At 33.5% G+C, this 24,759-nt stretch overlaps 1 protein-coding gene across 1 annotated transcript in view; it reads left to right on the top strand.

The window, feature by feature from the left end:
* Positions 1 to 24,759, top strand: part of LOC107552904 (uncharacterized protein C15orf52-like) — a 37,923-nt gene that overhangs the window by 9,269 nt on the left and 3,895 nt on the right. Inside the window, exons 6-12 of the mRNA XM_016234937.1 lie at positions 4,506 to 4,562; positions 4,814 to 4,983; positions 17,093 to 17,130; positions 17,297 to 17,344; positions 18,600 to 18,693; positions 19,424 to 19,457; positions 23,041 to 23,548. Of these exons, the coding sequence (XP_016090423.1) occupies positions 4,506 to 4,562; positions 4,814 to 4,983; positions 17,093 to 17,130; positions 17,297 to 17,344; positions 18,600 to 18,693; positions 19,424 to 19,457; positions 23,041 to 23,548 (949 nt within the window). The remainder of the gene's footprint in view (positions 1 to 4,505; positions 4,563 to 4,813; positions 4,984 to 17,092; positions 17,131 to 17,296; positions 17,345 to 18,599; positions 18,694 to 19,423; positions 19,458 to 23,040; positions 23,549 to 24,759) is intronic.

Here is a 24,759-nt window from a genome sequence, read left to right on the forward strand (position 1 = left end):
GAATACCTCAAGCGTGTGACGGAAATGTTACGCCCCTCAGCATACTGTGATGCTGTCTCCCAAAGACGAGACAAAACCAATAAAACCCATTACAAACGAGGCATTTGTTGCATTCAGTGGGGACATAATTACTGATTATAAATAATGACTTATACTGTGTTTTTACACGTTGCTTTGCATATAGCGCCGCGTAAACATAAAACCATGTCTGCATTTGTGATCGGAGAAATGACAAACAACAAGCGCTACTCACGTTTGAATCATCAGTGGCAAATTCTTTAAATGTAAAAAATGTACTTACAGGCTGCAAGTCAGAAGCGCCAGTCTGTCCTTGCAAAGTTGGAACTGCCCCACTTTATAGAACAGCCTTTGAGCACAGCCCCATTGTAGGCTACTCTGCAGGTTCAGGAAACAGTCCTCCATAAAATGCGTCACACACGGCGGGCTTGAATGAGGAACAGCCGGTGCGGCCACCAGATTTGACGAAGGTGTCCTCTTTTGGAAGACCAAACAAAATAGTTTCTCTTTCACAACGAAGCACACAGCGTCTTCACGACACGGCATACTACAGCGAGAATAAAAGTTACGCCTACTTTCTTTGCGTGAACGTTTGGGCGGCGTTATGCAAATCTTCCCACATAGTGAGGTAGGTATGTGGGGGCGTGCTAGAACGAGCCGTTTTAGGAGGTCGTGGACAAGTCTTAACTTTTATAAAGAATATCTCTTTGGATTTGAGACTTTAGTCTTTGCAACTTTACAGATCTTCTTTATGCACCAAGAGCTCGTAACACTCCAAAGAGAAAGAACAATTGAAATCGCATCATATGACCCCTTTAATGTAAAATTTATATTTGTTTTCCTTTAGCTTTACCAAACATGATTTTTACTAGATTTTTAATCATTTTTAATAGTGTAAGTTTTTTTTATCTAATATTTATATTTTATTTTCCTTCAGCTTTATTTAAATTGCCAGAAGTGTGTTTAGTAGTCAACAATAATAACACTGGCCATCTGGGTGGTTGCTAGGTGCTTTAAAACCCAGTTTTCAGAGTGAATCAGGATATTTAATGAGAAAAAAGTAGGACCAAGCTTAATTTTTGCATGTTTTTAATATGACAGGTGGTTGATACATAAGTCAGTTCTGACTTCATGTAGATTTCAGAACTCAGTTTATGCCACATTTTGAACCAAAGGACTATTTTAATAAGCATTCCCTGTCATATTTCTCTTGTATTTCCTGCTTTGTCATCACAGCAGATGTTCTCGCAGCTGACAGATGGATTTATTCATGTGGGTGCGAGTCGTGCTTTCACTGAGTCACAGATATACCGTATGTGGAAGGATTCTACCATAATGCATCAGTGCAGAGTCAGATATGATTGCAGGAGAATGACATAATGACGCAGCCGTAACACTGTGAGGAGAAGCTCTCTCTCTCTCTCTCTCTCTCTCTCTCAGGGTTCATTGTATCTAATTAACATTTGGCTGCTCGTTCTTCTGAATAGGTTTATTATGCTGCTGATGGGAGTGCAGAGGCGATGCTCCAGAATGAGTGACTGTGTGCTCTCGTTTTGTCACAGTCTCTTTAGGACTGCGTTTATCAACTGGTTTTGCTTCTAGATACAGATTTTCAGGAGCCAAAATAGTACTTTGAAAGAAGAGAAAGAACCTTAAAAACCAACATTGAAATGGCATTAGCATTAACTGCACAGACTCTATCAGACATTATTAATATAAATTAACCTTTCTTAATGTATAAATAAATAAATGCGGTAGTATTTTTCATTGTTAATTCGTGTTAAAATAGATAACTGTGGTTAACAAATAAAACGTTATTGTAAAGTGTTACTATAATAATATTGTAATTATAAAAGTACTGTAATAAGTATTTTATATACTTTTGTTTTTTGTCACTGCAGGTGATTTTCTATTGAATTAATCTGGATTTTCTCTTGCCTTGTGTGGTTTTATGATGTTATAATGTTTTTATTTAATCATACCGGGGTTATTTTAATATCATTGAAATAATACTGTACTGTAGTTTTTGTTATTTAATATTTTGAATTAGTTTTTGTATTTTGCTTTCATTTCAAGGTTTTAGTAATCTTGTAATTTTTGGTGATTTGTTGTTGGTTTTTTTATTATTCCTTTTCATTTCACTTTTATTTGACTGATTTAACAGGTTCATTTATGCTGAAGTACTGCAGAGCTTGATTGCATGCACAGACTTTAACATCAACATCAAGTGTTTTCTCCCTTTAAAAGTAATTTTCACTATTTATATATTTAGTCTATTTATTTTACTATCCTAACATCAGTATTCGCAATTATATGGTTATATGCATTATTGCATTATTGAACTTTAAAGCTTTAGATGCACATGCTGCAGGGTGTTAAACATTGTTCTCTCTAAGAGGGTCTCATCCTGATTGAAGTTTTCTAGCAGCTCTGATCATAACTTCACTAAAGCAAGTGCACTACTTACGTGTATTCACATGAGGGCAGTGTGTCTCTTCCAGTGTACAAAAATGCTCAATGCAGAGTGACCGTTATGTCCAAAATATTAGCCTTTTTACTGAAATAAATAGACAGCATATTACACCAATTCACCTGCCATGTAGAAATGTTAATGTTTTATGCCTTCATCTGATTGCTAGAAAAATGTCAATACACAACACAGAATTTCTGGGGGGAATAATCATATTATAGGATTTTAGATTTTTATAGATTCGGTTAATTACACATACTGTTTGATTATTACAATTTTATTAAAGTATTAAAATGGAATACAGAAAAAATTTAAATGGAAAACAGAATTTGGTAAAAAAAAATGAAATTTGAAAAATAAACGAATAATAACAGTGAATAATTTCATAGGTCTCTGTTACGTCTCTGATGATAATTTTTATCTAGGGATTAGAAGAGGTAACATTAAGTTGACATTAAAGAACAAAGCCAGGTAAAATAAGTGGCAATGAAAAGGAAAATGAAAAGGAAAAAGGAAGGGAAGTTAAAGTGGCGCTTAAATCATAAAATAAAATAGAACAAAAATCCCATTATCTAGCTAAGTCCCAAAACCCCTAAAGTATTAAAGAAAAAAAAAAGAAAATCTTCAACGCAAAAGCGTCATAAACTACACTGAATATGCAAAAGCAAAACATACAAGACAAGCGCACACAAATAAACTAGTGTGTCTATACATCCAATATCCCTACGTGCAGGTATGTAGGTCACGTGACTTCCTAAACTCTTCCACTCCTTCCTTGTCTTCCAAACCAGCAACGAGCTGACAAAGACATCCGATCACACAGCGGCATAGCATCGCCAGCCGTTAAAACCCAAGAGCGCACACAAACACATTCCAAGAGCGCACACAACAGTCACAATACAAAACATCACCCCCGTCTTCACGCTGACGTTCTCCTTTTAAACCTTTCGGACAAGAACGCCATTGGCAAAGGGATGGGTCGTCAAATAACTAATGATGAATGACAGCACAGATAGCCAATAGAATCCAAGGAAGGCGGTACCTAAGAGCATGAGAGCGAGAACAGAGAAGAGACTAAAAGAAATAACATACACGCACAAAACAAAAGGTCGCAGACCGTAACAGTCTCTAAAAATTTAATTTCTGTTAAACGTTTAATAAATTGTTCTTAAATGAATTTATAAGTTATGTGATTTTAAGTAAACATGCCTTTTGATCATTAAAATTTAAATTTAATTTTAACCATTAAAACTGAGTCCAGAAAAATTTAAATGGGGAGAGAGAAAATTAAAGCTGAAAAAATGGAATAATAAAAAAAAAAAAATTCATAGGGACCTCCATATGTGTGACCCTGGACCACAAAACCAGTCATAAGGGTCAATTTTTCGAAATTGAGATTTATACATCATCTGAAAGCTGAATAAATAATATTTCCATTGATGTATGGTTTGTTAGGATCGGACAATATTTGGCCGAGATACAACTATTTGAAAATCTGGAATCTGAGGGTGCAAAAAAATCTAAATATTGATAAAATCATCTTTAAAGTTGTTCAAATGAAGTTCTTAGCAATGCATATTACTAATCATAAATTAAGTTAATTAAGATCATCAAAATATCTTGATGGAACATGATCTTTACTTAATATCCTAATGATTTTTGGCATAAAAGAAAAATCAATAATTGTGACCCATACAATGTATTGTTGGCTATTGCTACAAATATCCCCCAGCGACTTAACACTGCTTTTGTGCTGCAGGGACACATTACATGTATATGGGTATATATTGCTTTTTACTAAATATACATTATAGCAAACAGCAAATTTACTGTGTGTGTATATGTATATATAACATATAATAATATATATTAATGAGATGTTCGATTAGATGTCTAAAATGATGTGTTTGTGTTTTAACAGTAAACATCTTCAGCTGTGAAATCATAGGTGTTGAAGTCTTGATCTGTAACAGTCTTTTGCTCGTTACCATCGTCTCTCATCTGTGTGTTTGTTCAGGACGACTCAGAGAAACCAGATCAATGGAGTCAGTGTGAGGACTCGTATGTCGTCCCGGTGAGAGCGTTTCCACACACTCTCTGTCTGAACGTCTAATTAAATTAAACACAGAGATGTTCAAATGTCACTAATCATATTGTTTTTAAAGCGGAGGGGCGTAAACCTCTTTCCATCCATCTTCTCATATCTTTGTGTTCAACCAAACAGTATTTATCTGCAACTGCATATCGAATTAGACCGTTTCCACATGGTTGTGATCGACAGACTGCAGATTTTGCTCTGTATTTGATGCTCGAATGATCTGGCAGGTCACAGAGGCCGTCGCTGACCTGAACCTCGTCACATCCAAAGAAGAGCAGCTGGAGTATCTGCGGTGGAAGAAGGAGCGCGAGGAGATCGACTGCGAGCGCGTGGCCCGACACAAGAACGCCAGAGGCCAGTGGAGGAGAGCCTGGGACATGGAGAAAACCGATCTGATGTAAGCCAGACGCCTGCACCTGATTTCTCTTCTGACGTGAGAGCAACTAACCTGCTTTGCTTTAGTTTGCAGCTTGATTTAGTTTGATTTCTTCTTTCGTTTGTTCGTTTTCTGCATGTTTAACTGCCTCATACATGTTTGAATCATAATGGCCTGGTTCTTCTCTGTCTGTCTTGACACCTTCAGATATCTTTGTTTTGTTTATTGGTCTTAACTAAATGATTCATAAATTCAGAAAACTTTTTGATGTTTTTGGTCTTTTTTTGTTTTGTTTTCTTTATGCTTGAAATGATCCAAATTATCTGTGAAGATTATTTTATATCTTTAATAAATCATTCGATTACATTTCTGAAATCTGTTTTCAAACAGAAGATTGTTTTATAACAGTAATATTTAGCTGTTAATGCTGGTTAAAATTAACCAATAGTCATGTATCCATTTAGTCATTATCTGTGTTTCCATCCATGCATTTTTATATACATTTTGGGATATTGCATTAAAAAAATAATTTGGATGGGAACACCAAGATGTGCATCAAATCTTAAAATGCACATTAAAAAATGATTTGCTCAATTGAAGTGGAAGTAATTTATTATGTAGGAAAAAGAGTCACAGGCTTAAAATTAAGATTTATGTATTTTAATTCCATCTAAAATGTCCATCTATTTGGATTAAACAGTATTAACAAACTAATAAACTCAGTAAACATCTTCAGCTGTGAAATCATAGGTGTTGAAGTCTTGATCTGTAACAGTCTTTTGCTCGTTACCATTGTCTCTCATCTGTGTGTTTGTTCAGGACGACTCAGAGAAACCAGATCAATGGAGTCAGTGTGAGGACCCGTATGTCGTCCCGGTGAGAGCGTTTCCACACACTCCCTGTCTGAACGTCTAATTAAATTAAACACAGAGATGTTCAAATGTCACTAATCATATTGTTTTTAAAGCGGAGGGGCGTAAACCTCTTTCCATCCATCTTCTCATATCTTTGTGTTCAACCAAACAGTATTTATCTGCAACTGCATATCGAATTAGACCGTTTCCACATGGTTGTGATCGACAGACTGCAGATTTTGCTCTGTATTTGACGCTCGAATGATCTGGCAGGTCACAGAGGCCGTCGCTGACCTGAACCTCGTCACATCCAAAGAAGAGCAGCTGGAGTATCTGCGGTGGAAGGAGCGCGAGGAGATCGACCGCGAGCGCGTGGCCCGACACAAGAACACCAGAGGCCAGTGGAGGAGAGCCTGGGACATGGAGAAAACCGATCTGATGTAAGCCAGACGCCTGCACCTGATTTCTCTTCTGACATGAGAACAACTAACCTGCTTTGCTTTAGTTTGCAGCTTGATTTAGTTTGATTTCTTCTTTCGTTTGTTCGTTTTCTGCATGTTTAACTGCCTCATACATGTTTGAATCATAATGGCCTGGTTCTTCTCTGTCTGTCTTGACACCTTCAGATATCTTTGTTTTGTTTATTGGTCCTGAACTAAATGATTCATAAATTCAGAAAACTTTTTGATGTTTTTGGTCATTTTTTTGTTTGTTTTCTTTATGCTTGAAATGATCCAAATTATCTGTTAAGATTATTTTATCTTTAATAAATCATTCGATTACATTTCTGAAATCTGTTTTCAAACAGAATATTGTTTTATAGCAGTAATATTTAGCTGTTAATGCTGGTTAAAATTAACCAATAGTCAGGTATCTATTTAGTCATTATCTGTGTTTCCATCCATGCATTTTTATATACATTTTGGGATATTGCATTTAAAAAAAAAATTTGGATGGGAACACCAAGATGTGCATCAAATCTTAAAATGCACATTAAAAAATGATTTGCTCAATTGAAGGGGAAGTAATTTATTATGTAGGAAAAAGAGTCACAGGCTTAAAATCTATTTGGATTAAACAGTATTAACAAACTAATAATGTGATGCATATTTGTCAGTCAGGCATAAATGAAACCGGTCACATTTCTGCACTCAAAAATCATGCTATAGTTTAAACCATTTAAAATGTTTAATTATTTAAATGAAATCAAATAGATGCAAATAGTTAATTTATTTGATTTTGTTTAAATAATCATATTTTCGTAATGCATTTATTCAAATTGCTTAGAATCAGCATTAGTCTGTTCATTGTGATGATAATGAAATTCAGTTAAAAAGTATGAAAATGGTAGCTGTGGAGCAAGCAGTATTCAATTAGTTTAAAAACATTGAAACCAATTGAAATGGTATTGATGATAAATGTATAAACATGGTTATTGTGTATTTGTTTGATTTGTTGATTTGTGTATTTTATTGTGTATATGCTAAATATTTGTTTGAGTGTCTTTAACTGCAATGTCCATTTTTATTATTGATCATTTGCGGCAGTTTCCCGGGAAGTGACGATTTTGTTGTCTTGTGATGGAAGCAAGTAGCCTAAAACAATGTCAAAATAGATATTGCAGCTGTTCTAAAATCTTGCCTATAGTTAATAGAGAAATTTCTCTTGTTATTGTCTAGATTTGCAGCAGTAATATCACAATAGGCGCTTTTCCACGGTCGGGCCAGTGCTTTAAATGGGCCGGGCGGGGCTAATAGCACAGAGGTAAAAATCACAGTGCGTTTCCACCGTCGGGCCAGAAGCTCCGCTGCGCTTTACTAAAACCCGCCCTTTACACGCCTCACAAGTGAAGTGGCCAAGTATGGTTACCCATTCTAGGAATTAGTGCTCTGCATTTAACCCATCCAAAGTGCACACACACAGCAGTGAACACACACACACCGTGAACACACACCCGGAGCAGTGGGCAGCCATTTATGCTGCGGCGCCCGGGGAGCAGTTGGGGGTTCGGTGCCTTGCTCAAGGGCACCTCAGTCGTGGTATTGAAGGTGTGAGAGAGCGCTGTACATTCACTCCCCCCACCTACAATTCCTGCCGGACCTGAGACTTGAGTGACCCATACAATGTATTGTTGGCTATTGCTACAAATATCCCCCAGCGACTTAACACTGCTTTTGTGCTGCAGGGACACATTACATGTATATGGGTATATATTGCTTTTTACTAAATATACATTATAGCAAACAGCAAATTTACTGTGTGTGTATATGTATATATAACATATAATAATATATATTAATGAGATGTTCGATTAGATGTCTAAAATGATGTGTTTGTGTTTTAACAGTAAACATCTTCAGCTGTGAAATCATAGGTGTTGAAGTCTTGATCTGTAACAGTCTTTTGCTCGTTACCATTGTCTCTCATCTGTGTGTTTGTTCAGGACGACTCAGAGAAACCAGATCAATGGAGTCAGTGTGAGGACCCGTATGTCGTCCCGGTGAGAGCGTTTCCACACACTCCCTGTCTGAACGTCTAATTAAATTAAACACAGAGATGTTCAAATGTCACTAATCATATTGTTTTTAAAGCGGAGGGGCGTAAACCTCTTTCCATCCATCTTCTCATATCTTTGTGTTCAACCAAACAGTATTTATCTGCAACTGCATATCGAATTAGACCGTTTCCACATGGTTGTGATCGACAGACTGCAGATTTTGCTCTGTATTTGACGCTCGAATGATCTGGCAGGTCACAGAGGCCGTCGCTGACCTGAACCTCGTCACATCCAAAGAAGAGCAGCTGGAGTATCTGCGGTGGAAGAAGGAGCGCGAGGAGATCGACTGCGAGCGCGTGGCCCGACACAAGAACGCCAGAGGCCAGTGGAGGAGAGCCTGGGACATGGAGAAAACCGATCTGATGTAAGCCAGACGCCTGCACCTGATTTCTCTTCTGACATGAGAACAACTAACCTGCTTTGCTTTAGTTTGCAGCTTGATTTAGTTTGATTTCTTCTTTCGTTTGTTCGTTTTCTGCATGTTTAACTGCCTCATACATGTTTGAATCATAATGGCCTGGTTCTTCTCTGTCTGTCTTGACACCTTCAGATATCTTTGTTTTGTTTATTGGTCCTGAACTAAATGATTCATAAATTCAGAAAACTTTTTGATGTTTTTGGTCATTTTTTTGTTTGTTTTCTTTATGCTTGAAATGATCCAAATTATCTGTTAAGATTATTTTATCTTTAATAAATCATTCGATTACATTTCTGAAATCTGTTTTCAAACAGAATATTGTTTTATAGCAGTAATATTTAGCTGTTAATGCTGGTTAAAATTAACCAATAGTCAGGTATCTATTTAGTCATTATCTGTGTTTCCATCCATGCATTTTTATATACATTTTGGGATATTGCATTTAAAAAAAAAATTTGGATGGGAACACCAAGATGTGCATCAAATCTTAAAATGCACATTAAAAAATGATTTGCTCAATTGAAGGGGAAGTAATTTATTATGTAGGAAAAAGAGTCACAGGCTTAAAATCTATTTGGATTAAACAGTATTAACAAACTAATAAACTTAATGTGATGCATATTTGTCAGTCAGGCATAAATGAAACCGGTCACATTTCTGCACTCAAAAATCATGCTATAGTTTAAACCATTTAAAATGTTTAATTATTTAAATGAAATCAAATAGATGCAAATAGTTAATTTATTTGATTTTGTTTAAATAATCATATTTTCGTAATGCATTTATTCAAATTGCTTAGAATCAGCATTAGTCTGTTCATTGTGATGATAATGAAATTCAGTTAAAAAGTATGAAAATGGTAGCTGTGGAGCAAGCAGTATTCAATTAGTTTAAAAACATTGAAACCAATTGAAATGGTATTGATGATAAATGTATAAACATGGTTATTGTGTATTTGTTTGATTTGTTGATTTGTGTATTTTATTGTGTATATGCTAAATATTTGTTTGAGTGTCTTTAACTGCAATGTCCATTTTTATTATTGATCATTTGCGGCAGTTTCCCGGGAAGTGACGATTTTGTTGTCTTGTGATGGAAGCAAGTAGCCTAAAACAATGTCAAAATAGATATTGCAGCTGTTCTAAAATCTTGCCTATAGTTAATAGAGAAATTTCTCTTGTTATTGTCTAGATTTGCAGCAGTAATATCACAATAGGCGCTTTTCCACGGTCGGGCCAGTGCTTTAAATGGGCCGGGCGGGGCTAATAGCACAGAGGTAAAAATCACAGTGCGTTTCCACCGTCGGGCCAGAAGCTCCGCTGCGCTTTACTAAAACCCACCCTTTACACGCCTCACAAGTGAAGTGGCCAAGTATGGTTACCCATTCTAGGAATTAGTGCTCTGCATTTAACCCATCCAAAGTGCACACACACAGCAGTGAACACACACACACCGTGAACACACACCCGGAGCAGTGGGCAGCCATTTATGCTGCGGCGCCCGGGGAGCAGTTGGGGGTTCGGTGCCTTGCTCAAGGGCACCTCAGTCGTGGTATTGAAGGTGTGAGAGAGCGCTGTACATTCACTCCCCCCACCTACAATTCCTGCCGGTACGAGACTCGAACCCACAACCTTTGGGTTACAAGTCCAACTCTCTAACCATTAGGCCACGACTTCCCCACCAACAAAGAGAAGTTATCAGAAAACTAATAAAAAATAAGTCACTGGAACTAGCGCGATCACAAAACGAACATGATAAAAGCGGCCGTTTGTTTGCATGCTTTGTTAAAGATTTAAATCCAAAAGCATTGATGTTTTACAATAATATGTGATACATTGATCATAATGAATGAATTTGTCAGGATTGAAAATTAGTCACACAGAAATAAAGCGGTATGAACATAGCCTACCTACTCAGTCGAGTTGGTTTATTTGTAGTCACAGTATATACATCACATGTAGAAAGAATGATAATTTCTATATTTTTATAAACGCTCCCGAACAAAAAACATAATATTTTTATAACATACGCAGAGCTAAACTCTCGAGACGAGACTTATGACAGTTAAAATATGTAACTAAATAAATACACGATAAATACAGAAGCTGATATATGATTTCTTCACGCGGTCATATTTACCATGTTTACTATGGTAACGTTGAATATGAGATGTTAAAATATCCAAAGTTCATTAAATTGTAGAAACTTGGTGGCGTGTCTGATTAAAACACTGGGAAAACACCAGTCCTTTGCTCTCTTTTATTCCATTGGATTGAAGAAGCATAAATCTTTAGCAATTCACACGACATGAGGTTCACAAAGTCACATGGAGCAGGACTACTAGGTTGGACATGATGAACAGGATGCATAGGATAAACAGGATGGTTTTAAGTCACTACAAACAATACAAAAAAAGAAATCAAACTCGTGAAATTAATTCATCAATAAACATAAGTATTGTATTCAATCCAAATAGGGACTAAATATCTAAACAATTCAAATAAACTAATTCAAACTATACAATTGGCAAACAGACTTACTTAACGCATCCTAAGGGAAGGACTCAAAGAACATGGTTGGGTGTCCATTCAAACCCACACCTCACTTTCCATTGGATTGAAGAAGCATAAATCTTTAGCAATTCACACGACATGAGGTTCACAAAGTCACATGGAGCAGGACTACTAGGTTGGACATGATGAACAGGATGCATAGGATAAACAGGATGGTTTTAAGTCACTACAAACAATACAAAAAAAGAAATCAAACTCGTGAAATTAATTCATCAATAAACATAAGTATTGTATTCAATCCAAATAGGGACTAAATATCTAAACAATTCAAATAAACTAATTCAAACTATACAATTGGCAAACAGACTTACTTAACGCATCCTAAGGGAAGGACTCAAAGAACATGGTTTCCATTCAAACCCACACCTCACCAATGCAAAAGGGACAAAGGAAGGAAGTAAGGTCTATTTATAGACCTTAACCAGGGCAATATGGGTAATGTAGTGCACCATATATGGAAATGTAGTTTACTAGGAATTGTGGGAAATGTAGTACAAAGGAAAAATTTGAAACAAATGAATCAAATTCACAACAATGGCTAGCGTGCATAGTCTTTTGCATCGCTTATAAATATGTCTGCCTTGTATGGTGATCATAATCCACATCGGATCAAGTTATTTCAAACACTCGCTGCTGTCTGAAAGTGAGTTTTGAACTAAAATTATTTTAAAAGTCTTTAATGCTGCTGTTATCTGTTAACTTTAAGAAATGATCCGCAGTGCTGACCCGGAGAAACTACACCTTTGTTCATAACCACTCCTTTAGCCCTAGCTGGCCCGCTTTGGCCCAAGGTTTTCGTCGGGCCAAAAAACCCAGAGGAAGCACCGACGAGGCACGATCAAGCCCCGGAAGTGACAGTGGAAACGCGACTGGCCCTGGCACGCACTAGCACGCCCGCTTTTGGCCCGACAGTGGACACGCAGCTAATGATAATTATGACAAAGAAGCATCGCCATTGGGAAACGTGACGATGCATAATTCACTTCAAACTCGCATTCAGATCTGACTTAAATATCTCACTCTGACAAATGTTTTGCAGTAGGATTCATAAAATGATCTTTGACATTTTAGCTGCACACATCAGTGAGCTGAACTCCTGTTTAATGTCAAAGAAGTTATAAAAGGTCCGTGTTTACGCTCTGATGACTGTAAAAGCTCTGTAGATGTCAAACTGCTCAAGACGTCTTGCCAAATCTCGTATCAGAGTTCAGCTAGTGCTGCTGTTCAATTAAACACGAGCTGATCCAGAAGAACTAGAGCTTGAGTGGGAAAGAGAATAGAAATACATGGACTTCATATATACTGTATATTCATCTGTTGAAGCTGTTTTGGATTTGGTGCTTCTGGGAATGTTTATCAATCACGTCTCTTGTATGGCATTTCGGGTCAAATGTCTCCGTTCATTGAGCTCGTGAGACATGGATGACTTTAATTTAAGTAACCGAATCAAACTTTATTAGAATTTAAAGGTCATTCTGGAAACGAAACATAGGGTTTGTCCTGTATTTGTGGCATAAATTCAGTACATTTACAATTGAGATTATAATTGAGAGTTTTTAGATATTTTGATGTTATTTTTATTGCTGTTTAAAGAAAATGTTTTATACAGTATTAAAGAAAAACGGGGATATGCATTCTGTAAATATTTTTAAAGCAAATATGCATTCATGAATGGACAGAGTCTGTACTTTCTGATAAGTAAAAAGCATTTAATCAGTGCTATTACTACTGATGGTTGTCATTATTAATTCCGTTATTATTAATTTGTTAATGTCGGCATGAAATTAAAATGGACTTATATTGCTTTAATTCATGTTTCCGCTCTTAAACGGTTCTAGTGGTTTAACTTGAAGAAATTATGACAGAAATATATTACTGTTGTACAGGGACAGAACTAAACATGCAGCCGACTGTCACTGAAGGGATAGTTCACCCTGAAATTGAATTTGTGTCGTTATTTACTCACTCACATGTTGTCCCAAACCTGTATTAATTTCTTTCTTATACTGAACACAAAAGAAGATATTTTGAAGAATGTGGGTAATCAAACCGTTGCTGGTCCACATTGAATTTGATAGTAGGAAAAAATGCTATGGAAGTCACTGGGGACCAGCAACTGTTTGGTTTTCCACATTCTTATGTTGAGCAGAAGAAAGAAACTCCTTTTTTCAAACTTTTGAGTGAGTAAATGATGGTATAAAAATAAAACACTATGACAGAATTGACCATTTTTATTTTTGGGTGAACTATTCCTTTAATGTTAATAAAACAACAAAGCAAAGAGAAAAATCCCTCACTACTCTTGAAAAACTTTAATGCAGTTGCTTTAATAGGAATCAATCTATATAGTGTTTTATTTTTATATTTGTTCATAGGGCTGGGCGATATAGCTAAAAAATGTATCAACGATATAATGTTTCATATCGTTCGGTATCGATTTAATTTTTTTATTATTTTTTTACTTTTTATTTATTTAACCACTGCATTTTTTAATCAACCCAATTTATTGAGACAAACAATGAATCTTTTTTTTGTTTTAACAGTCAAACACACAATACAAATTAAACAAACATCTAATTTCGAATGTTTTATATGCAGATTAAATAGGTTTTAAGGAAACTAATGTCTTGTCTCCCGAGGCCACAGGAGGACGCAGTGAGCAAAATAATGCAGCACATATTGTCAACGCAAGGAAATAGCTGTCTATAAAAAACCGTGCATTACGTCTAAATTAACTCGTATAAATCAAATATAATTTCATAAATTGCATAAACAATTATGAACAAAACAGCATCACATATTTATGCATTGCTTAATACAAAGAGCTGAATGGCTCATCACTCAGATTGCATTTAAAAACATATGAGACGCAGTGAAAAGGAATAAACCTCCACAAATTCGACGTGTTTTCTAAAAGTTTCAACCGTTTTAACTTTGCATGGCTACATCGTTTTTGTGAGGAGCGAGTGCAGCAGTCATATTTGTCCGTCTAAAAAAATGGGCTTAATATATGCGTTCTGTGTGAATGGCTTTTTTTTGTTTTAACCTAATCGATATCTTCTCCGCATTGAGCTTCTATATTTCTCTAATATTTTGAATGCATAACACAGCAGCGGCCGGCGCGTCTCGTGGGCAAGACTAACAAAACATTAAAATGCAACAACGTCACTTGCATCATTATCACCGCATCTCGTGCTCCACTGATGACGCTCCCTGACCCACACCTAACATTCAAATGCAAATATTAATTTTTTTTGTTCACAACCTCCTCATCACAGGCAGGCGCAGCACTCATGTTCGTGTTTGTGTGTGCTGTCTGCGTCACTCAGAGCAAGTGCCTTAATCGTGCGCTATATCGAACATTTTTTATATCGTTATCGAAGAAGGTGTACCGTCGATAAATATCAATACAGTTTTATCGCCCAGGCCTATTTGTTCATTCAATTTCTTGAATGCTTCTGCTAAATACACCTATTGTACCTGAAAATAAAACAATGTTTGTTTTATTGGGATATTATGTGTATCTTTGTTCTTTTTTAATAACAAAGATAAAGTAATGACAAAGATTTTTATCTTCGCCCACTTTGGCCTAAATATCCGCCATTCTTTTTTATATTTGGTTACCTTGAAAGGTATTGTCTTTATAATAGGGAAATTAGTTTGGCTGTAATGCTCAGACAACTCACAAAATAGTAAAACCAACATGACGGTAAAATCGTGAATCGTGAAATGATATTTTTGCCATATCGCCCCCCCCCCTAGTTTATAATCATATCTAAGGGTTTTGTTAGCGTAAGGCTTTTTTGTGCATCCGGGCTCTGGATCTCTGGGCACCACTGAAAGTGCATCATCTGTGTTTTCTGTGTATAGTGATGTTTTCTGTGTATAGTGATGTTTTCTGTGTATAGTGATGCAGAGACGCTGTCAGTAATGTCATCATCATCAAACCTGAGCATGTTGTTTTCTGTGTATATCTGTGTTTTCTGTGTATAGTGATGTTTTCTGTGTATAGTGATGCAGAGACGCTGTCAGTAATGTCATCATCATCAAACCTGAGCATGCAGTACCACAAACAAACTTCAGGCCAAATGTTAACAAGTGTCTGGAAGTCTTCAGCGTTTCAGATGGGTTCCTCTGGTAGAAATAATCTCCCTCCCGTGAGCACTATTGAGTGGACGGGAAAGGGGGTTATTTTTAGGGTGCTTTGAATGCCTTGCCTTATTTGGGACGGTTTACGAGCACTAGAGATCGTTCAGGGCCGCGAGACGCTTCAGGGCCGATGGTTTTGTGGGAGGTAGAAGACAGAAAAACACTCGATCAGTGAACGTCCTGTACAAGAGAGCAGAACAATCACGTCACGATGATTACTTTTCCCAGCCAAATATCATCCCTGTATTCAAGTGATGTTTGGGTAAAGCTCACAAAGACAAAGACAGCTCATATTTTACTCCAAAATGAAGAATGAAAAGATTAAAATAAAATAAAAATGTAAAAAATTATATTTGACATAAAGAAAATGAAACCTCTAAAATCTCACAGACTGATGAAAACCATTCTGCCTGATCATTGTTTTATATATATATATATATACAGTATATATATATATAATAAAAATATATAATTATATTTAAAACACAATTTCATTTTAAATTAAATTTTAAATATATCTTATTCATTATTTAATTGTGTGTGTATAATAAAAAATAAAAATGTGATTAAACATATCTATAGTTAGTTATATATAAATATAGTTTATATATATATATTGGACATGTCAGAATGACAGAGCAGATACTTGAAATCAATACATAAATGCTTAATGGATGATGTCAAAATGCTCAGTACAAGACGTGATTTGACTGGACAAATAATTGAACAGAATTTTTTTTCATCATTACAATATCTTTGTTTCCATCCATTTAACAGAATTTGGAATTTTAATTCATGTTTTTGAGTTTTAAAAGTTTCAAATTCACTTATTTTTTCAGTAATTGAAATTCAAAGTGATTGAAAAGTGCAGTGAAAGAAAATAGAAAAAAAAAATATATATATATATATATATATATATATATATATATATATAATACATTGATATGATTTTATTATATATATTTATTTATTATTTATTTATTTAATATTAGAAAGTCGCATTGCAAAGAAATCTTAGTGGTCCCAAAATAAGCTAAATGTTCTGTATGCAGATTATAATGTATTTATTTCTTCTCTCTTTTGATTTTGTTTTTTTTTACAATTTCGATTATTTAGATTTTAGATTTTCTATGATACAGATACAGATCGATAAAATGTAATAATAATAAAAAGTTTATAATAAACGTTTTGCACATTCTGTGTCACAGTGAAATCTTGAGCTTTCTAATCAGTCTAGTCTTTAAGGATTTCACTGAATTCAATATTTAGTGATGCATCTGGAAATAAACAGCTTGCATGTGTTGTTTTGAATGTTGACCAGCAGCAGTACTTTCTTCCTCATGAAGATGAAGCTGGCAGCTGGGAAATCTGCACCAGTAACCAGCACAAACTGGTCTGTCAGCACTAATAGTTATGCGTGTGTAAGCTAACTAACCCATGGACCTGTGACAGATTGAGCTGGATTTGCATGGCTTCTCCTCTCGCTCACCTGCTCGTATATTGTTGGTATCATCAGTGATTATTCTGCGATGATGTTTAGTTGCGTCTGCGTGTTTTTTCCAATGTGTTTTATTTGTAGGTTCTCTGAAAAGGAACATGCAGCAACATCAAACAGAGGTGAGCAAATTAAAGCGGATGTGCAGTTTTAATTTTCTGATCAAACTCATTTACAGCTGAGATGTTATATTTATCATTTTCTTGATAAAGTCTGGTTGTGCTTTGTGTGTGGATTGTATTTTGTGTATAATAGTTTATCTTACGTGTTAATTATATTTGATTATAGGAGGTCGAAACACCAGAAGAGGAAATATGAGAGCAGAAGAATCCAGAGGTGTGTAAAACCTAAAACTCTTGATCATTTGGCCTAAAAACTTAATGTTTGATATAGATATGAGTTGATCTCAAACCTTCCAAGTACTTTGATGGATTTGAGCACATTTGATCAAAATAGACCATTCAGATCTTAATCAGCAGCACATTTAATGCTTTATTTAATGCACAGAAATAAGCATGGAAAAATAAGTTATGAATAAGTAAAACATGACAAATACAATGATTCTCTTTCCATGTGCACTTTGTTTTTATATTTTCTGTTTTCATTTTAATTTTAATTCAAGTTTTTGTCATTTTGTTGTGTTTTGTCAATATTTTTTGAATGTCCATATAGTTTTTATTCAATTTAATTTCAGTTTTAGTTTCATTCTTTTAGTACATTAAGTTAAACTATTTGAAAATTAAAAATGTTGCCAAGTAAAAGTTTTCAAATAACAACATTTGTTTTATGACATTAGTTTTACTTTTCGTTAACCTTAATAACCCTGTTTCGAGCATGTGTCAAGTTTAAAATACTAATATGTTTATTATAATTTTTATAAGTCTTTTTAGTAGCACTCGTTTAGCTATTTTATTCAACTACAATAAAATTCAAGCTCAAATTTCACTGGAAGCTTGTATAAAAAATATAAAATTATGTATAACAGAATATTTTAAATATTACATTTAAACATTAAATATAAAGAAAATTAAATCTAAAAATATTAGGTAAAAATTCAAGCTCAATTTATTTTGGAAGCTATATAAAATATAAAATTGTGTATATATATATATATATATATATATCATTTGATTAAGTATAAAATGGTACATATAAAATTCAAGCTCAATTTTCATTGGAAGCTTAAATAAAAATGTTACATTGTATATAAAAATGAATGTAAAAATGTAATTAAAATTTGAGCTTTGGAAGCTTATGTAAATAATTAATTATATAAATAAATAATAAAATAATTAATGATATAATAATTTTATATATATAATTATATAAAAAGCTTATATTTCATATAAAATAAAGTTTAGTTAAATATAAAAATAGTAAATTAAACAATATAAAAAATATTAAATTAAATATAAAAATATATTTCAAACATATCCAGAATTGGGAGCTTATATAAAAATATGAAATGATCTCCTGCGGTCACAGTGGCACTGTGTGATTATAATAATCAAGACTCTTTCCATAGTAAGAGTTCACAGGAATGAATTCTATCATATTCTACAGTGTGTGTTGATGTGTTTGGGTTTTCTAGTTCGGCAGCAGGCGTCAGACAGGAAGAGGAAGTGTGTTCCAGTGGAGTGCAGTAAAGCGACGGGTAAAGACCGTCTGACGGGTCGAGCGAGGAGGTAAACTCACCTCAAACTGCTGATGTTAATGTGCTGAAGCGTTTACAGTAACATCCCGACACATTTCACCTCAAAGCCATTATCTCATACATGTACGCCCCCTCAGAGGATGATGGGAAATGCTTTTCAGAGCGATTTATGGTTTTGTGCATTTCCACTGCCATTAACGTTCAACCACGAAACCATCTGGTCACATGACCTCTTATAATTTGACTTTTAAAATCATATTATGAGTTCAAAGCAGTTCCTTATTATACAGTAAATGGATGATCATTTACTCTTTACACACAGTAACTGAACAAAACACCCAGACTTTTTTTTCTAATCAAAGATATTGTAAATACTATTATAGAAGATAAAGATATTATTCAATTCTTATACATTGATGTATTTTTATTAACGTCATCTTAAATCACTAACTACGAATATTTTTTATTTATTAAATAATTTTTTTAATTAAAATAAAATATTATATTAAGTATAATGTTAATATTACATTTTATAATGTTAAATATTAAATTTAATAATTTTATTTTAATAATTACTAATAAAAATACATTAAGAAACAACATATACCTTCAATTGTAATATCACAATATCTTTGATACTAAAACATTTCTTTATAACAATTGCCATTTCTAATAGTTAATTAATATCCGTTTACTTTATGATAACAAGGAACTGTTTTGAACTTTAGATTGCAAATCATTTCTTGGTTTTGCCCTCATAGGTGGGATGCTAAAGAGCAGGAGGAGCATTTGCAGGTGATTTTTATTATTATCATTATCATTAGTACTACTACTGCAGTATTGAATTTGGGATGTCCATATAGTTTTTATTCAATTTAATTTCAGTTTTAGTTTCATTCTTTTAGTACATTAAGTTAAACTATTTGAAAATTAAAAATGTTGCCAAGTAAAAGTTTTCAAATAACAACATTTGTTTTATGACATTAGTTTTACTTTTCGTTAACCTTAATAACCCTGTTTCGAGCATGTGTCAAGTTTAAAATACTAATATGTTTATTATAATTTTTATAAGTCTTTTTAGTAGCACTCGTTTAGCTATTTTATTCAACTACAATAAAATTCAAGCTCAAATTTCACTGGAAGCTTGTATAAAAAATATAAAATTATGTATAACAGAATATTTTAAATATTACATTTAAACATTAAATATAAAGAAAATTAAATCTAAAAATATTAGGTAAAAATTCAAGCTCAATTTATTTTGGAAGCTATATAAAATATAAAATTGTGTATATATATATATATATATATATATCATTTGATTAAGTATAAAATGGTACATATAAAATTCAAGCTCAATTTTCATTGGAAGCTTAAATAAAAATGTTACATTGTATATAAAAATGAATGTAAAAATGTAATTAAAATTTGAGCTTTGGAAGCTTATGTAAATAATTAATTATATAAATAAATAATAAAATAATTAATTATATAATAATTTTATATATATAATTATATAAAAAGCTTATATTTCATATAAAATAAAGTTTAGTTAAATATAAAAATAGTAAATTAAACAATATAAAAAATATTAAATTAAATATAAAAATATATTTCAAACATATCCAGAATTGGGAGCTTATATAAAAATATGAAATGATCTCCTGCGGTCACAGTGGCACTGTGTGATTATAATAATCAAGACTCTTTCCATAGTAAGAGTTCACAGGAATGAATTCTATCATATTCTACAGTGTGTGTTGATGTGTTTGGGTTTTCTAGTTCGGCAGCAGGCGTCAGACAGGAAGAGGAAGTGTGTTCCAGTGGAGTGCAGTAAAGCGACGGGTAAAGACCGTCTGACGGGTCGAGCGAGGAGGTAAACTCACCTCAAACTGCTGATGTTAATGTGCTGAAGCGTTTACAGTAACATCCCGACACATTTCACCTCAAAGCCATTATCTCATACATGTACGCCCCCTCAGAGGATGATGGGAAATGCTTTTCAGAGCGATTTATGGTTTTGTGCATTTCCACTGCCATTAACGTTCAACCACGAAACCATCTGGTCACATGACCTCTTATAATTTGACTTTTAAAATCATATTATGAGTTCAAAGCAGTTCCTTATTATACAGTAAATGGATGATCATTTACTCTTTACACACAGTAACTGAACAAAACACCCAGACTTTTTTTTCTAATCAAAGATATTGTAAATACTATTATAGAAGATAAAGATATTATTCAATTCTTATACATTGATGTATTTTTATTAACGTCATCTTAAATCACTAACTACGAATATTTTTTATTTATTAAATTTTTTTTTAAATTAAAATAAAATATTATATTAAGTATAATGTTAATATTACATTTTATAATGTTAAATATTAAATTTAATAATTTTATTTTAATAATTACTAATAAAAATACATTAAGAAACAACATATACCTTCAATTGTAATATCACAATATCTTTGATACTAAAACATTTCTTTATAACAATTGCCATTTCTAATAGTTAATTAATATCCGTTTACTTTATGATAACAAGGAACTGTTTTGAACTTTAGATTGCAAATCATTTCTTGGTTTTGCCCTCATAGGTGGGATGCTAAAGAGCAGGAGGAGCATTTGCAGGTGATTTTTATTATTATCATTATCATTAGTACTACTACTGCAGTATTGAATTTGGGATGAAAATGGGAAAAAAATTATGAATATACTTTTCACAATAATATGCATTAATAGTCCTAAATATAGGGTAACTTCTGGACATGTTTTCATGAAATTCACTAAAAATGATCAAGTTGGAATGAAATGTGCTTATAATTTGACTTTTAAAATCATATTATGAGTTCAAAGCAGTTCCTTATTATACAGTAAATGGATGATCATTTACTCTTTACACACAGTAACTGAACAAAACACCCAGACTTTTTTTTCTAATCAAAGATATTGTAAATACTATTATAGAAGATAAAGATATTATTCAATTCTTATACATTGATGTATTTTTATTAACGTCATCTTAAATCACTAACTACGAATATTTTTTATTTATTAAATAATTTTTTTAATTAAAATAAAATATTATATTAAGTATAATGTTAATATTACATTTTATAATGTTAAATATTAAATTTAATAATTTTATTTTAATAATTACTAATAAAAATACATTAAGAAACAACATATACCTTCAATTGTAATATCACAATATCTTTGATACTAAAACATTTCTTTATAACAATTGCCATTTCTAATAGTTAATTAATATCCGTTTACTTTATGATAACAAGGAACTGTTTTGAACTTTAGATTGCAAATCATTTCTTGGTTTTGCCCTCATAGGTGGGATGCTAAAGAGCAGGAGGAGCATTTGCAGGTGATTTTTATTATTATCATTATCATTAGTACTACTACTGCAGTATTGAATTTGGGATGAAAATGGGAAAAAATTGTATGAATATACTTTTCACAATAATATGCATTAATAGTCCTAAATATAGGGTAACTTCTGGACATGTTTTCATGAAATTCACTAAAAATTATCAAGTTGGAATGAAATGTGCTTATGTTTTATGAAAATAATTTCATAATAAATATAATATTATTTCTAAACAGGCTTTAAATTCTGTCTTAATTATAATTTTTTATTTAGGTAAAGTCTAGATACGTTTTCATGAAATTCACTCAAAACTGATCAAGTTTGGAATGAAAATGTTCCTAATTTTTATAAAAATTATTTTATAAGAAGAAAGTGCTTCAAATTCTATTTATGATTTTTTTTTTTTTTCCAGATTTTTGGGGTAACTTCTGGATATGTTTTCATGAAGTTTTGTGATGTTTGAGATGCAAATTTGCTTAATTTCTATGAATATATTTGCACAATATAATATATTAATAGTCTTAAAGATAGGCTTTAAAATATGCATTAAAGGGGTCATATGATGCTTTTTTAAAGATCATTATTTTGTGTATTTGGTGTAACAGAATATGTTGACATGCTTTAATGTTAAAAAAAATGCATTCTTTTTCAAATACTGTACATTATTGTAGGTTCTCTATGCCCCGCCTCTCTCAAACACTTCGTTTTCTACAAAGTCCCTCCTTCCGACAAGCGCAGTCTGCTCTGATTGGCCAGCTGACCCAGTGCATTGTGATTGGCCGAACACCGCAAGCACTCGTCGGAAATGTAACGCTCCTTACCATAATCGGTAAGGCCAGAATGACCTCCTCTCCTAGGTTCACGATAGATAGATTTTTGGGGTAACTTCTTGATGTTTTCATGAAACTCACTCAAATCCGTTGAAGTTTGAGGTTAAAGTGTAACCCTTTCTAATATTCTATACACCCGATGGTTGAGTTCTGCTAGGTGTATCCAAAGAGCAGTTTGCAGGAGTTTTTAGAGGAACTCGATGCTCTTTGTGCTCCTGAGGTGGAGAACGTCAATCCAGAGACTGGCATTGAAAACACAAAGCCACGTGCATCTGAAGACTCATCCAAAACGACCGTAGTCAAGACCCCCGACGGGACGGCAGAGCAGAATGGACGTGTTTCTACAGAATCCGCTCTCAAGGCCACCGAGAAAAAGGTCTGGTTTTCTGAAAACCACGACAGGAATGGCACAGAAAAAACTTCACAGGTCAAGAACGGCCCTGTAGAAGAAGACAGCCGAACACTGGAGCGAGACCACAGCGAATGTATCCCGGAGGAGACAAAACCGGCCTCTCCGGATCGGGAAAACCCCGTGGAGAAACTGAATCCGCTCACTGAAGCCGGCGAAGCATCGTGTCCCAAAGCCGGAGATGTTCGTATATCGGCAGAACCGGACGAGAACCAACCTGTCGAACACAGCAAGAGCTGCTCAAACAGAGGGAACGGTACGAGAACATCAGTTACGGGTTCAATAGAGAGCAGCGGTCGGGTTACAGAAGTATAAACTCTATTCATTTTCTCCATAGGGGAAGTGATTTTTAATAGCTTATAAACTGTTAAAGACAGAATTACTGAGCTCCGAGCTTGTTAAACAATGGTATGCTGTTGTCAGACTGCATTATTTCAACTTATTTTTACAATAATTGTCTTTAAAATTCGAATTTGTGGTGAAAAACTACATTACCCATAATGCTGTACAGAAAGTTCCACCAGTAAGCCAAAAAGCTCCGCCCACTCCCATGAAGGACCGTGAGTGATATTTGTATTATTAGATGCGTATTTTGTAACAAAATATATTGTTTCTACAGATATAATCAACAACTTTAAATGAACATTTTTTTTTTTTTAGTTTTTAATTAAATTATGTAGTTTGCAATGCTTCATGGGATTGTAGTTCTTGTAGTTCACAGTAGTTGTAGTTCACAGTCTTGAATCTTTGTCCTTTGGTCTGATTTTCAAATGCTTGTCTGCTTCAAATCGACGTTTGTATTGTTTTATATTATTATTATTTAATACTTTTTTTTAAAACTTAAATTAAAACAAAGTAAAATTACTATTGAAATATTCAATGTAAAATAAAAACAAGTATTTAAGAGAAAATAATATAAGTAATATATTAATCTTAATTTTATTTTACATATGTTATGCATCTTGTAATGCTTAAATAAAAGTTTGTAATAGACTTTTTTTTTAAATCAATATGGGAAATATGAATGGAAAAAATACTTCCGCAACAGTGTTATTTAAAGGGTTAGTTCACCCAAAAATGAAAATTAGCCCAAAATGAATTTTGGATGAACTAACCCTTTAAGTATTGTTTAAATAGAATTATAGTTATTAGGATTTTGAGATTTTTATTTGGATATTTTCCTTTTTATTTATTTTGTAATTTTTTATTAATTAATTTATATTTTACTATTTATCTTTTATTTTTCATTTCATTTTCATTTTTAAATGATTTTAGTTTTAGTTCTGGATCCAGCGACACTGAAAAAGTGGGTTGCACTAATGCACTCTATTATAAACTGAAATGATTGATGCGCAGCAGGTTTTTGGGGTTTGTGCATTCATGTGTTTTCACTGAGTGTGTGTGTTTGTGTGTGTTTGTGTGTGTGTGTGTGTGTGTGTGTGTGTGTGTGTGTGTGTGTGTGTGTGT

Source organism: Sinocyclocheilus grahami, unplaced genomic scaffold (assembly GCF_001515645.1).
Source record: "Sinocyclocheilus grahami isolate Dianchi unplaced genomic scaffold, SAMN03320097.WGS_v1.1 scaffold460.1, whole genome shotgun sequence".
Classification (NCBI taxonomy): domain Eukaryota; kingdom Metazoa; phylum Chordata; class Actinopteri; order Cypriniformes; family Cyprinidae; genus Sinocyclocheilus; species Sinocyclocheilus grahami.